The 15,099-nt window shown below is 31.0% G+C and overlaps 1 protein-coding gene and 1 long non-coding RNA gene across 50 annotated transcripts in view; one reads left to right on the plus strand and one right to left on the minus strand.

The window, feature by feature from the left end:
• RIMS2 (regulating synaptic membrane exocytosis 2) overlaps nt 1–15,099 on the plus strand; it is a 580,920-nt gene that overhangs the window by 279,947 nt on the left and 285,874 nt on the right. For all 49 annotated transcript variants that reach the window (XM_049093308.1, XM_049093313.1, XM_049093310.1 and 46 more), the window contains 5 exons: nt 958–1,077; nt 3,557–3,656; nt 4,487–4,610; nt 6,542–6,588; nt 10,391–10,503. In XM_049093308.1, coding sequence (XP_048949265.1) covers nt 958–1,077; nt 3,557–3,656; nt 4,487–4,610; nt 6,542–6,588; nt 10,391–10,503 — 504 coding nt within the window. The remainder of the gene's footprint in view (nt 1–957; nt 1,078–3,556; nt 3,657–4,486; nt 4,611–6,541; nt 6,589–10,390; nt 10,504–15,099) is intronic.
• LOC112661995 (uncharacterized) overlaps nt 1–15,099 on the minus strand; it is a 94,050-nt gene that overhangs the window by 18,735 nt on the left and 60,216 nt on the right. The window lies entirely within an intron of this gene.

The following is a 15,099-nucleotide window of genomic DNA, read 5'->3' on the forward strand; positions in this document are numbered from 1 at the left end:
TACTAGAATCATTGCCATCTGCTTTGGTATTTATTATTTTTGCTTTTAGTATAGTGAGACTTTTGAAATCTTTTTACCATATAGATGTGATTGACTGGAACTTGTCTTTTGCCTGCCAAATTTTGCATGAAGATATGCATGTTACTTTTAGATGACTATCAAACTGTGATTACACAAATCATTTACTTTGTTACCTGACGTATAATTCATAGTGGAAGGTGTTATGATATATAAAGGGCTTGGCTATGCCCTGAGAAAGAGATAAACTCCTAACATTTTCAAGCTTATTTAACAATGGATACCACTGAATTTTCTAATAAACTTAATTTACCAAAAAGATCAAAGACCTGAAAGAATCAATGAGAAATGTAAACTAGCCTCACTTTTGAATTAGTTCTCTTTCTCTTATGCAGATTCAAAGAAAAGTTACTGGGGCTTGTGTATTTTTATAATTTTAATATAGAAACCTATTTCAAGGAAGCCCTCATTATAGGTTCAAATTTGATGTATTATTATAATCTTACTTTTTAACTTTCACTGTAATTAAGTCTTTCAAAGTCTCCAATAGTGTTTGAAAATTAAAATATTTTTAGATGAGTTTCACTGCATAGAGTTTCAATCTACCTTTTCTGTCAGGTGAATTTTTAATTAATCTTCAGCATGTAGATAGTTTGTGTATATTTTCAAGATTTCTCTGATTTCATAGAACAATATAACTGCAGTAATGTGTCAGGGCAATGTAAGAATCTATAGTAATTGGATTCTGAAAAATCTTGAGATTATAAAATTGAGGGTATCAGCATAATGTAGTAACCCCTTTTGATCAGTGTTTTGAATGCAAACTGGTTTGTGTAATCATAACACTTTGGAAATCTGGAGTTTAAAGAAATTGTACAACAAGGGGTTATTTATCATAAAAGAACATTAATTTTTTTGTTTGTTGATGCAATATGTCAGCACCCTGTGACGTGGCAACCATCTAAAGATGGAGATCGTTTGATTGGTCGTATTTTGTTAAATAAGCGTCTAAAAGATGGAAGTGTGCCTCGAGATTCAGGAGCAATGCTTGGCTTGAAGGTATGTGATGAAATATATGAAATTTTGGTTCTCTACTCCTTTACCAATTTATGAAAATAGTAAAAATTTAATAACTCTTTCCAACTTAAGCCGACTTCGTGTTTTTTCCCCTATTTTCAAGGATTCCCAAATATTTGCACTCATTCTCCAAAACTTTTTCATTTTCCAAGTATTATTTATTCCACAATAATACTTGTACATATGATTTGGAAAATATAACTTGAATTATATCCTTGAATCTTGAATATAGTGCTCAAACTCATTTATACAGTTTGTCCTGTAAGTCTGTACCCATGTTTATATTCTATTAAAACAGTGGTTTTAATCAATTACTAAATATGCAAAGTTGGGAAATATAGCATATTTATGACATAGTTTTTAAAGGAAAACTACAAGTCCCCAAATGACATCACTTAGGTTAAGGACCCATGTCAGTACAATAAAACTTAAAACCTAGCTTAATACAGTTTCAGCCCCCCAGCAATGTAACTTTTATCCAGTCAACATGGAATTTCTTGGTCAATACTAGGAAATTTATTGATAGACCACCTTTTAGGAGGGCAGTTTTGCCTTAACAACGTATTCTTTGCTAAAAATTCCTTTCTCTTATTTTTTTTAAATGCCCTCTCTATGCCTTTGAAAACCTTTCTATTGTTGACCTCCGCAAAGTTTTTCTCTGTTTATTGATAGGATGCTGCTCGATTCATGAATTGCTTAATAAAGCCAATTAGATCTTTAAATTTACTTGGTTGGATTTTGGCTTTTAACAATTGGAATATAATTTTTGTGTAAGTGTAACAAAATGTGGGTGTGTGTGTATTTGTGTGCGTGTGTGTATGAGAAAAAGAATACTGTTTAAAGTCTGGAAACTCAAAAATACTTATGCTAAGAGATTAAATATAAATATTGATATTTGATATAAATCAATATTTATATTTGACTGCTGTTGTTGGTTTTTTTTGTTGTTGTTCATACGTATGGCGAGTTAAAAACTGAAATGAAAAAAGAGTAAATGGTTTTTAAAGTTAAACAATTGCCACATAAGTTGTCCTATAGAATATAGTGAGATATTAGAAAACTTCGGGTGGAAATGGAATTGGCCAACTAACATTTATTGGGTGGCTACCATGTTGTCATGTAGCTGGCACAGATCTGAGCATTTTACTACTATCATATTATTTAACACAATAGATGAGGAATAGGCTTAGGGAGCTATCATAGCTTGCCCACAGTCACAAAGATGATGATGAAAGTGAAATTTAAGTCCAGATCTGTCCAATACAGTGTTAGAACAGTGAAAAGTAGAGGTTAGGAAATCTTGGCTTGAATCCCAGCTACAGCCATTACTAGCAACATGACATTGGGTAACTAAACTTTTGTTAGTCTCAGATTCCTTATCTGTTAAAATGGATATAATAATACTTATTGAATTATTATAATAAGCTTAAGTAAAGCAATATACAAGCATTTAGCACAGTAGCTAGCACACTGTGAGATTTCAACTTGGCTTTTATCAAGCCAAGAAAGTTTTAAAATATTAACATAAGGATGTCAGCCTATAATATATATACATTTAATTTTCAGAATCAAACATAGGACTAATTAGTTAATATGAACTGAACTGCAACTGAGTGTGTTTCACTGCAACTTGGCAATAAATACACGAAAAAGTCAGTGATTTTGTTTAAAATTCAGATATCATTCACTCAATTTAGAGAAAAAAATGAGTTAATGAAATTAATTATTATTTGCTTATCGTGCTATAAAATTTGTATATTGGTTGAATGGTAGTTATTCACAAGCATTAATTTTTTCAGAGGCCAGACTTATGGGTACACATGACTACACATTATTACTACATTTGTTTTTCCTTTTTCTAAAAGATATATATTAATAGAACCATAATGGAAAAATTGGGATGCAAATGGTCTGAAGTTTGCATGAATTCTAATGAGATTTAAAACATTTTGTAATTTTCTAAGGAAAGATCCATCATTATCATATTAATTATGAATGTGCCTAAAAGATGACTAAATAATGAAATTTTGGTGGGTTATAACTATAGTCAAAGTAACAAATATTTATGTGATTATGATATGAAATCTACTTCTAGAAATGTTAATATAATTATAATATTATTAAAATACTATAATAGCATGTTTTTAGAAATGATAAAAATAATTCTCTAAGAAAAGTACAAATTATTAAATTCTTTCTAAGGTATGTTATACATATGTATTTGTGTATGTTATTTATATATATTACAAATAATGGACTAAATTGTGAAAATTTTAGAATATGTAAAAAGAGTCCACTCATGGGACATGCACTCCTGTTTCTAATAACACATTATTTAAAAATTATTTTTAGAATATAATAGTTTTAAAAGCTACAAATTGTCTAGTTATTTTTTACTTGAATCTTCAACTATGTTCCTTTGAACAATATGCCTGTTTTAACACATTTCTCTTTTAAACAGGTTGTAGGAGGAAAGATGACTGAATCAGGTCGGCTTTGTGCATTTATTACCAAAGTTAAAAAAGGAAGTTTAGCTGATACTGTAGGGCATCTTAGACCAGGTAAGTTTATATCTTTGATTATTTAAACTGTTAAACTCAAGTAGTTGGAAAAAAATTATCCTCACTTAGAAGTGACTTGACCAAAAACAAGGAGCTCATTTTTAACTTAAATATAAATTTTTATTCATTAATACAAAGTGTAACTATTTTTTAGTCAATTTAGATAAAAAGATTTTTATATTTACTGTTTTGTTTTTTATTTTTATTTTTATTTTATTTATTTATTTATGTGTTTGTTTATTTATTTATTTATTTTTTGCTGATAAATATCCTTAAGTGTATCTAAGTGTCTGCCTTCTGCTCAGGTCATGGTCCCAGAGTCCTGGGATCAAGCCTGGCATCGAGCTCCCTGCTCAGCAGGGAGTCTGCTTCTCCCTCTCCCTGTGTTCATACCCCCCACCACCCCACTCATGCTCTCTCTCACATGTGCTCTTTCTCTCTCAAATAAATAAAGAAAATCTTAAAAAAAAAAAAAAAAGAAACTTTAGATGAGGTGCTCAGTTGCATATATATTGAGAAACCCAGAATATAGTCATAAAATTTTCGGAGTTTTACAGAGTTAACAGAGTTTAGTAATTTCTAGAATTATATTCCTATTAAAAACCACAGAGATAACTTTTATGTAATTTTATTCCTCAGACCTTTGTCCTTTTGGCTAAAGATACTAATCATCAAATTTTATGCCAATTGAGCTATTCTCACTACATCTTATTCCATTATGGTGACTTTATTCTATGGAATTCATTGCAGTTTAAGATTGCTTTTGTTTCACGTGCATTTTATGGGATTAGTTTTTCTTCTAAAATTATCATTACCGGAATACACTATAGGTGATGAAGTATTAGAATGGAATGGAAGATTATTGCAAGGAGCCACATTTGAAGAAGTATATAACATCATTCTGGAATCCAAACCTGAACCACAGGTGGAGCTTGTTGTTTCAAGACCTATCGGGTAAGTTGGTGTGTATACTTTTACACAAACCTTATAAAGTTGACTACTCTTACACAATTTTGTAGTGTGCAATCTAAAAATATCTGATTGCTCTATAAAAATTATTGTTTTGAGGACAATGCTTCTTTTCTTCTTTCTTGCTAAAACAGATCTCACCAAAAATCATGACATCTCTTTATCTGATCATGCTAGAATACACAGTTAATTTACGAAGGAAGAAGAAATATTTAGGTGTTTATTATTTTTATTGTCTCAGTAGCTTAATAGGTGGCTTAAGGCATAGTAAGAGAAAGAGACTATATAGTAACAGTTATTTTCAAAAGAAAGTTCGTGAACTGTGGCCCTCTATATTTTGAAAATGAGAGTCAATGAATTTTACATATTTTTTCAAAATGGAGATTTCAACATAGGAAAGAGAGGTCTTAAGGACATACTATTCCTAAATAGAGGGAACAGTTTAAGGAACAACGTGACATATTTAAGGAAACAGACAAAAAATAAGCAAATACCAAAGTCCTCCTTTGCTTTTGTAATTTTTCACCTATAGATTAAATTAGCAATTTCCAAAAGTTGGCAATATATATAATCCTTTGTGTCTATATCATGGGAATTTCTCATTAAATATCACAGCAGTGTTTCCCTTGTAGAATCTTGTATTCTAAGCCAATGTAAAAGATAATACGTATAACTAAGTAAAAGCAATATAAAAAAATAAAAACAGTGACAACAAATTATTAAATGCAAGTTTGGGGTAAGAATATTTGAGGATGGAAGCTATAGAAATTCTTTTTTTGTTGTAAAATACTACTGCCCAGGTTTCATTCATTTAGGAAACGATTGAACTGTATTATTTTGATCTCTTTTTATGTTGGAGAAAATGACTTACATTGGTAACTTAGTTTTATTGAAATGTTCCTTTTGAAGTAATGAATCCAGCACATGAAATTATGCCTCTTTTTCATTTTGACTCTTCATAGCTTTGTAATATGTTAAAACTGCAGTGTATCAGCTTAATCCATTAATCAGACATATGTCTTGGTATTAAAGGATCCTCTAATCATATTTTTGTTTAATGTCTTAAATGTTCTTTTATGTATTTTTCCGAATGACCTTAACTCTTAAAATCTACCCTTCCTGGCAAATCTCAAACAAAAATGTACATATTTTTGGCATAAATGAAGTAACCATTTGTAAGTCCCAATGAAAAACATGTTTGCATTTTTTTCCTCAGTGGAGTTACTGCATTTAAAAAGTTTCTTTTTCTTTTTCTCTTCTTTTTTTTTTTTTGCATTTAAAAATTTCAAACACAATCTGAATCTTTAAATTTTTTTTGGTGATATTTTATTTACACTTCAATGTTATTTATTAAAGAATAGAATGGCATTCAAATGTATCATAAAACTTAAAATCAAGAATTTATTAGAATGGGGATCCCTGGGTGACTCAGTGGTTTAGTGCCTGCCTTCAGCCCAGGGCATGATCCTGGAGTCCCAGGATCAAGTCCTGCGTCGGGCTCCCTGCATGGAGCCTGCTTCTCTCTCTGCCTGTGTCTCTGCCTCTCTCTCTCTCTCTCTCTGTGTGTGTCTCTCGTGAATAAATAAATAAAATCTTAAAAAAAAAGAACTCCCCCCCCCCCAAAAAAAGAATTTATTAGAATGGATAATCATGTAGTAAAACATATAGAAGATAAAATATGTTTATAAAACTGCTATAAATGCATATGATTGTTGCTTTCTAAGTAGTTGAGGTTAGTTCAGAATACTTTTATTAGCAATAAAGTACTACAGCTTATTTTTTCTTATGTAATGCTACAGTCATACACAATTTTGTTCATTTTACACTGTCCTATTAGATATAGGTTGATGATAATCAAAATAGCAGTTGCATTAATTGTTGAAACAATTTTTTGTTTTCTTGTTCTATCATTTCAGAGATATCCCTAGAATACCTGATAGCACACATGCACAACTGGAGTCCAGTAAGTTTCATTCATTCTAGAAGAAGGTATTAATAATGTCATTTACCAGGAGTCAAATGAAGTATTTTATCTATTAATACAATGTAAGAAATATAATAATCTCAAATATATAGTCATTATACAAATGAAAAATTTAGCATTATTTCATATTATTGTGGGATAAAGTACAAAATTCTATAGTATTTTAAGATAGTTGTTTTTCATCACACCATCTCAACTACTACAGATTTTTAGATAGCTTTATTAAGGTATACTACAATAAACTGCACCTGTGAGCACAATGAGGTAAGTTTTGACAGACAGTTGAAACCATCATCACAATAAAAATAATGAACATACCCATCTCTCCTAAGAGTTTCACCCCCTCGTTCTTTAATTTCTTCTAAAAGTAAATTTTACTACTTTGTAAACTAACCCTCAGTAAGTGGGGAGGAATGCTTGGAACAATGTAGTGAATAATAATCTAATTTATATTTAAAAAAAAATAGGGTAGTAGTTCTGGCTTAGCATCAGAGTAATAATGGAACAGTAGACAAATTTAAGTAGTGTTAAATACGGAAATGCTTTTTATTACTCGTGTATGAGTGCTACTTCAGATGTTAAACAAATGGATTTTTTTCCAGTGAACTAATTTCTTGATTGATTGAGAATAAAGGATATTGTAGAAGAGAGGAGGATGGTTGCCATTTGAAATATATTGATCAAGATAGACCATATTGAGAAAGAATGATCAGAGCAAAGATTTGAAAGCTTTCCAGGTACAGGGACCAAGTGGTGCAACAGTTCTCAGGGAGGAAAGCCTACAATGCGCTTTGTAGTGGAAGGGATTTTTGAGAGACTCCAAAGTTAGGAGGCCAGTGTTGCTGCACCAGAGTGAGCAGCAGGAAGGATGAAGGATAGCAGAATAATGGCAGCCAAATTGCGTGGACTTTGTAAACCCCTGTAAAGACTACTTTGTCTTGGGCTTTTACTCTGAGGGGAATCGGTAGTTACATAGGATGGTTCTGAGGAGAGATATATGTTTTAAAATCTGGCTACTGTGTTGAAAATAGTTTAAATGGAGTCAAGGGTGAAAGCAGAGAGAGTGTTTATATTTATAAAAATATAAATATTTTTATATTTAGTATTTTATTTGGTGACATAGGCCATTGGTGGGAGCAATGGAGGTAATGAGAAGTGATTGGATCCTGCAATAATTAAGAATATACTATGAAAATAGATTTTTTTTTTACTTTTATATCACAATTATAAGCATCTCTAAAATATTTACCAGAGAGGTGAAATACTTTTGGAATGACATAGCACTATATTTAAAATATGATCAAGTGACTTATTTGATTTTAGTACCTTTGGCTAGGTACTCAATCATTTTATCCAAATTATACCATGATCACGAAAAACTGTAATGATAAATAAATTCAGTTGACCCTTGAATAGCATGGGTTTGAACTGCATGGGTCTACATTTTTTCAATAAATGCAGTGCATTACTGTAAATGTATTTTCTCTTCCTTATGATTTTTAAATAACATTTTCTTTTCTCTAGCTCACTTTTTTGTAATAATACAGTATATAATATATATAATGTACGAAATATGTGTTAATCAGCTGTTTACTGGTAAGTCTTCTGGTCAATAATAGGCCATTGGTAGTTCAGATTTGGGTGAATCATAAGTTATTGTAATTGTGCCGGAGTTAACGCCCCTAACTCTCAGGGTCAACTGACTAATTTAATGATATTATTTATATATACTGATATCATCATCAATATCATTATTGCTCCCATTTTGCTGAGTGCCTGGGGATTGTGGTTGATGTTCTGTCTACAACATCACATTTATTTCTCATAGAAGTTCTATGGAGTACGTATAATTTTTATTCATTTATGTAACATCACTCAGATCTGGTTATGAGCAGGGTGGAACCCTTTATCTAATTATAGCTATTTAAAAATCTCTTAGTCTACAATTTTAAAACTGTTTTTGAGGAGATAGGGGTCCTTTCTTAAATAAATTAGAATCAATCTTTTCTTCTTTAAATATGGAAGAATAGGGCAGCCTGGGTGGCTCAGTGGTTTAGTGCCGCCTTCAGCCCAGGGTGTGATTCTGGAGACCCAGGATCGAGTCCCACATTGGGCTCCCTACATGGAGCCTGCTTCTCGCTCTGCCTGTGTCTCTGCCTCTCTCTCTCTGTGTGTCTCTATGAATAAATAAATAAAATCTTTAAAAAAATATATGGAAGAATAGATTCCTCTAAGGCCCAGTCATTAACCTTTGTCCTTAGTTCCTCAATAAATTCTTACCTTCATGATGGTTTTAATTGCCACATGACACCTAACTTTATATTACTGAGATGATCTATCATTGTTCCTTTATCCCTGGATGTTTAAATAATATGTTCTGTGAAGTGTCTTCTTATAAATTGAAGCTTAATATGTAGAAAACTGAGCTTATTTCTTATTATAAAGCCATTATTCTTTCCACTTCTAAATATTTCCACTTCTAAGATATAAGGTATCACTGTTACTTCTGATTTCAGGTCTTAAAGTTTTCCCCTCATTTTATACTACACTCTTCCCAGAGGTGTATTTTATCCACTTAGGCCTCCATTCAGCAGACGCTTTAACACTTTGATTTTTAACACTAATATCTACTTAACATTTGGCCCTATCTGTATATCCTATGTTACTTGCTTTACATCTTCCCTTGGGTTTATCAGAGGGACCACAGGGTCACTATGTTTCAAATTAACTTCTCCACCCATTGCCTTAGACACAAAACTGTCTCTGTATTCCACATCCCAAGGAATATCAGCAGTGCTCTGTGCAGAGAACAAGACAGGTAAATAGAGAATCTTCTTGATCTCGTGTCTGGCTACAAGGCTTGAAATCTTATGTTTTCCCTCTTCCCTTTCTCTCTCATATCTAATTAATTTCTGAGTCCTTGTTTATTTTGTAACATCACCGGAATTCTTTCTTTCCATTCCATTTTTACATTTCCTATTATTGTTTTATTGGGTTCTGTTTTTAAGTGTTTTCTGTCTCTTTCAAGTCAATCCATACTTTAAATAAACAGTAAAGTCATCTTCTTCAAATATAGTTACTGCCTTGTTCAAAAGAGCTAGCATTGATAGTGCCAAAATGTGTAGCTCAGAATTCCAGGCACTTAATTTCCCCTGCTATACCATTAGCTCTATTTTTACTCACTTTCTGAGTTGTAGACATAAATTCATACATATAACTTCTGGATACTGAGGCTCTGCTTTTTCTGCTCTTCCATCCCTTTTTGATAGACTCTCACTTCCTTCCTGCCCATTTGACTTATTATATTTTCCAGCTGTTATAGTATGTGGTTTAATATGTGGTTTAAAAGTATTGCTTCCTGGAAAAATTTCACGATTAGCAATCTAGTACTTGTATTTTTAGAATGACAAGTTTAGACCATCTTCAAGTTGCTTTATTGTGTTAGGTTTTGTCTTTTTCTAAGTTTCTAGTTTCAGAAATATTGTAAGATATGAATTTAGTATTCACATAACAGACAAAGTAAGACATAGAGGTCTGTCTCTATGTCAGAGAAACAGAGAAAATGTTTCATTCTTGTCTTAAGAGAGTCCCTTAGCTATATTTATGTTTCAAAAAAATTGCTGTAAGTATATTTGGAACAATGTGGCTAAGAAAATGGTCTATATAATGACATTTTGTGGACATTTAAAATAAATAAATAATTTAAAAGACACATGGTAAAACTATTAAATACTAATGAAGAGTCATCATTATTGTTCTTTATGTATAATTACCATTTCAGGTTCTAGCTCTTTTGAATCTCAAAAAATGGATCGCCCTTCTATTTCCGTTACCTCTCCCATGAGTCCTGGAATGTTGAGGGATGTTCCACAGTACTTATCTGGACAACTTTCAGTATGTAATCACTACATTAATTTCTCTTTGAAATACCAAGTAGTGTTATTACTATATGACAGTAGCTTTTTGTAAACCAACTCCTTCTTAGAACATAATTGTGCTTTTAATCATCAGCTTTCTCATTCTTTGTATTTTTGATTAATTGAAATTTAATTTTATTGTTTTGCATAGAGTTTCTTTATTAGAGTATTTTAGAATATCTGAAATTTAATGAGAGAATTTGTGGAGATATCTAAAACTTTCTTTACCTTAGTAATTTTATTCTAAAATTCAAGGTCATGATTTTTGCTCAGTATCTTAAAATGACTATAATTTGTCCTAGACTTTTGAGAGAAATAAAATTGTGGTACTGTACAAAGATGGTATATTTAAGATGAACTAAATTTTATAACAATCCATGCTTTTCAAGTTTAAGGAAATTTGGGGTGAATTTCCTAGTAAATCATTGGAATGAATATTGCTGTAAGTGTAATGATACTTGGGGAACTTTGTCAAAAGACAAAACTAAGTTAAATGGGGGAAATGTAGATAACTGAGTATACTGGGTGATTTTAGAGTAAGTGATCCCTAATCTGGAGATTTTATAATAAAGATTAAAAATTCAATTAGGCATTTACTGTCCATATTAGAAGAGCTTTGCAAATTTGAGCCCTCACTTTTTTTTTTATCAATTTCTTCAGTTGTCATTCTCTTTTTAAACTATTTAAAATACCAAAATATCTGAATTCATCCAGTTGTATTTTAGAAACATAATGTTGATGAGTTGCTAAACTTGCAATTTTATAAGTATTAAGAACTATTTAGATTCTCAAAATCCAGACATTGAATTTTGGATAAAAAAACATAATTAAATTAAAATATAATTAAAAACTAGCTATTCTTTTTTTTTAAATTTTTTTATTTATTTATGATAGTCACAGAGAGAGAGAGAGAGGCAGAGACATAGGCAGAGGGAGAAGCAGGCTCCATGCATCGGGAGCCTGATGTGGGATTCGATCCCGGGTCTCCAGGATCGTGCCCTGGGCCAAAGGCAGGTGCCAAACCGCTGCACCACCCAGGGATCCCAAAAACTAGCTATTCTTGAGCTGATGTTTTAAGAGCAATAGGAAAAGCTTTTTTGTTTAGTCAGCTATGAAATTTCTCCTTTTATTTTTTTGCAGGTAGGGAAGATGTTTGATTTTCACTGAAGAATTTTTATTAATTAAAAGCTATAAGAAGAATAAGCAGAATTAACTTTAAAATTATTGAAATAGTTATTAGACATGTCTATTCTGGGACTATTTGATCACAAAAGTGACAACAGAAAAGTCATGCAAGAAAGAAGTTGAAATACTATTAGTTTGTAAATGTCTTTCTAAAATGAATTTCTTTATTATTTTCTTTTCCTTTCTTTCATAAACAGAGTCAACTTTTTCATATGAAGGCAGTGGACTTTTTTTTCACTTTGTACAACGAGTAGTAGCATCTTTCTACCTATTCCTTTACATATATTGACAGCACAGATGTTGTCATTTATAGTTATTTATAAATGTCATTTATAAATGCATGTGTATTTTATTCCACTATTTTAGGAAGTGCTAATGTTAACCTTTTTTTATTAAATTATTATGGCTCCATTTAAATAGTCCTTTTCTAAATAATGCTTAGGATGGTTGGATGATGCCAGTACATAAATGTGTGTGTGTGTGTGTGTGTGTGTGTGTGTGTAGTTGGCTTCAGTTGGTGGAGGAGGAAATAGAAGTTAGATTTCCATAGTATGTACCACTTTATTACCATCTTTGAAATCCCAAGGCCCTATAGAAATCGGACTACAGAGTGGTGGAGGGGATTGAGGAGCATAGTGCAGACATTTAGATAAATTTCAAATTCAGCTATTTTTTTTAATCATAGTTCAAAATGAATATACTGGAAAAGTAAGACAAATATTTTGGGGAAATATGAACTTAAAAGTTTTACTTCTGAGTGTATAATTAATGATTTAAAGTCCTAGTATTTACATTTATAATGACATTAGTTTAAAATCCATATAATTATAATTTTAAGTGTATACATTTTATCATTTTCTTGCAACTTGGAAATGGTATGTTCCAGTAAGATAACATTAATAAATAAAAGACATATTTGTTGTGGTAAATCTAGAGAGTACAGATAAGTAACTTAAAAATAAAAATCACCTATGATCCTGCCACTAAAATGTAACCATCCACATATATATGTAAATTTTTAAACAAAAGTGATAAATCTCGGTATATTATTTTGAGACCTGCTTTTTCACTTAGTAATATGTTGTACACTTTTTTCTTTAAAATATTTCCTTTAAATAAATAAATTTTCTTTAAAAATTTCTCTTAAAATGATTTAAATAACTAATATACCATTTTACTTTAATTCTCTTATGGGACATCTTGTTTGTTCTTAATTTATATTACTATAAACAATGTAGCCATGGAAATCCTTGAATATAACTCTTATGTATTCTTTTAGGTCAGAGAAAATTCTTTTGTCAGGATGACTTTTCAGAAGTAAAATTACAATATGAAAGGAAAGAGAAAAAATTTAAGATTCTTAAAAGCTATTTGTAACATTTTCCTCAAAAATGTTTTCATGAACTTAATCTGCAATCATCTAGTCAAGAAATATATGTTAAGTTCTAACCCCAAGTCAGCCATAAATACTAGTTGCCAAGAATACAACAGTGAGCAAGATAGACATGGATTTTATCCTCATAAAATGTAATTTTATTTTCATTCTTTGCATGCAGGAAAGCATAAGCAAAATTTCCTCTGGATATATTATTTTCCCTTTGTATTTAACCCTATTCCTGCCAACTGGAGACAATTTTGGTTTGCTTGTAATGATGTAGAGTTTAGGAAGTACATCTGCATTTATCACCTTTTGGAAAAATTCCTAGAAAGTCACAAGGCAACATTATAATTCCCATCTCTTTCTACTTATTTTACCTTTGGGCATTTTTATTTTGGTCATATTTTACCTGGGCTCATAACTCATAAATTTATGATGTTGCTAATTCCAGAGAACAAAGATAATGTATATGGTATGTAAGCTGACCTAATATATTATATTAGTTCATGGACTGATATTTTCTCAAATAGAAATATACATATAATTTAAGTTGTTGTCTAACCTTTCATTTCAAGGCTATTGATGATTTTTTAAAAAATTATGTAGTTTATTTCCTCTCTGTGCTTGAATTCTGCTACTGCTTGTTATTGTCTTAGGGCATAACTATGAAAGTGCCATTAATGTGCTTGGTGAGAATATCAGTATGAGCTCAGTTTTATGATGACACCCAACTGTATGTTAGCTGTCTCAGTGTCAACATTCCCTTATTTTGATTCTTTTTAAAACTTGTGTTCTTCCACAATTTAACAGTTTCCTTCTTTAGAGGATTACTTTTGTAGTTCTTTCAATATTGTTAAATTAATCAGGAGTCTTTGGCTAGTTTTTGTTAGAGTGTTAAATAAAGTACAGCCTTCAAGTCTTTTTTAATAGTGAGAAATGGTTCAAAATTCTCTCTTTTTATAAAAACACATTGATTCTTATTAACAGTCATTTTTTATTTTACTTCTGGATCTGTGGTTTATTTATGATTATATTGGTTCCCTAAGTTACTTTGTTTTAATATTTTTCTGGCTCCATTTTTAGTGATGAGTTTATAAATATTGTAGGTATCCATTTTGTATGCCCATTTAAGTGGAATAAGTAACTGAAGAATAGGTATGTATCCTTTGTATTGCCTTAGAAGTTCTATAGCCTTTTAAAACCTTTCTGTAAATGGAAGTTTTTTTTCTTTGAGCTTTTATCTATTGCACCTCATTGTCACAACCTTGTTATTCCAGAACACTGCATAAAAGGAATGCCCTAAAGACAGTAGTGCAGAGTGACATTAAAAATGCAAAACAAATTGTGTACAAATTCAGTTCTTCTTCTTCAGTTCTCATACAAATTTGTATGAGGCTGTATTGTTTCAGGTTTTATCAGATATTTCCTGTTTAAAATACATGAATTAATAGTAGTTACAAATTGCAGTGCAGTACATAATAGTTCACCATTTTGGTGTGAAGTATCAGGCAGATCCATATAGGCAGAAAACAGCTTAGTACTTGCCAAGAGTTGGGGGAATAGGGGGATGGGGACTAATTACTTCAGAAGTACAGTGTATTCTGGGGTGATAAAAAGTTTTGAAACTAGAGGGAGAAATAGTTGCACAGCATTGTCAATGTACCAAATGCCACTGAATTGTACCCCTTAAAATGATTACTTTTATATTTGAATTTCATCTCAATTTAAAAACTAGCAAAACAAAAAAATATATATTATAGCCAAGTTTAATGTATAAACTTGTAGGTGAAGATTAGGTTTGAATTGCCATAGATTGTAGACAACTGGTTTCAGAAATCTGTGAGTTGCTTATTTGAGATCATTTTAGAAGATGGAAAATGTTTGCCTAATTTAGTTCAAAATGCTGTTTATTTCAAATTATTTTTTTTTTAGTTTTTGAAGTAATATTTGCTTGCAAAAAATCTTCCATTACCTTGCTATTTTGGGTCTATAATAGGCAGAACAGGTAAG

Source organism: Canis lupus, chromosome 13 (assembly GCF_003254725.2).
Source record: "Canis lupus dingo isolate Sandy chromosome 13, ASM325472v2, whole genome shotgun sequence".
Taxonomy (NCBI): domain Eukaryota; kingdom Metazoa; phylum Chordata; class Mammalia; order Carnivora; family Canidae; genus Canis; species Canis lupus.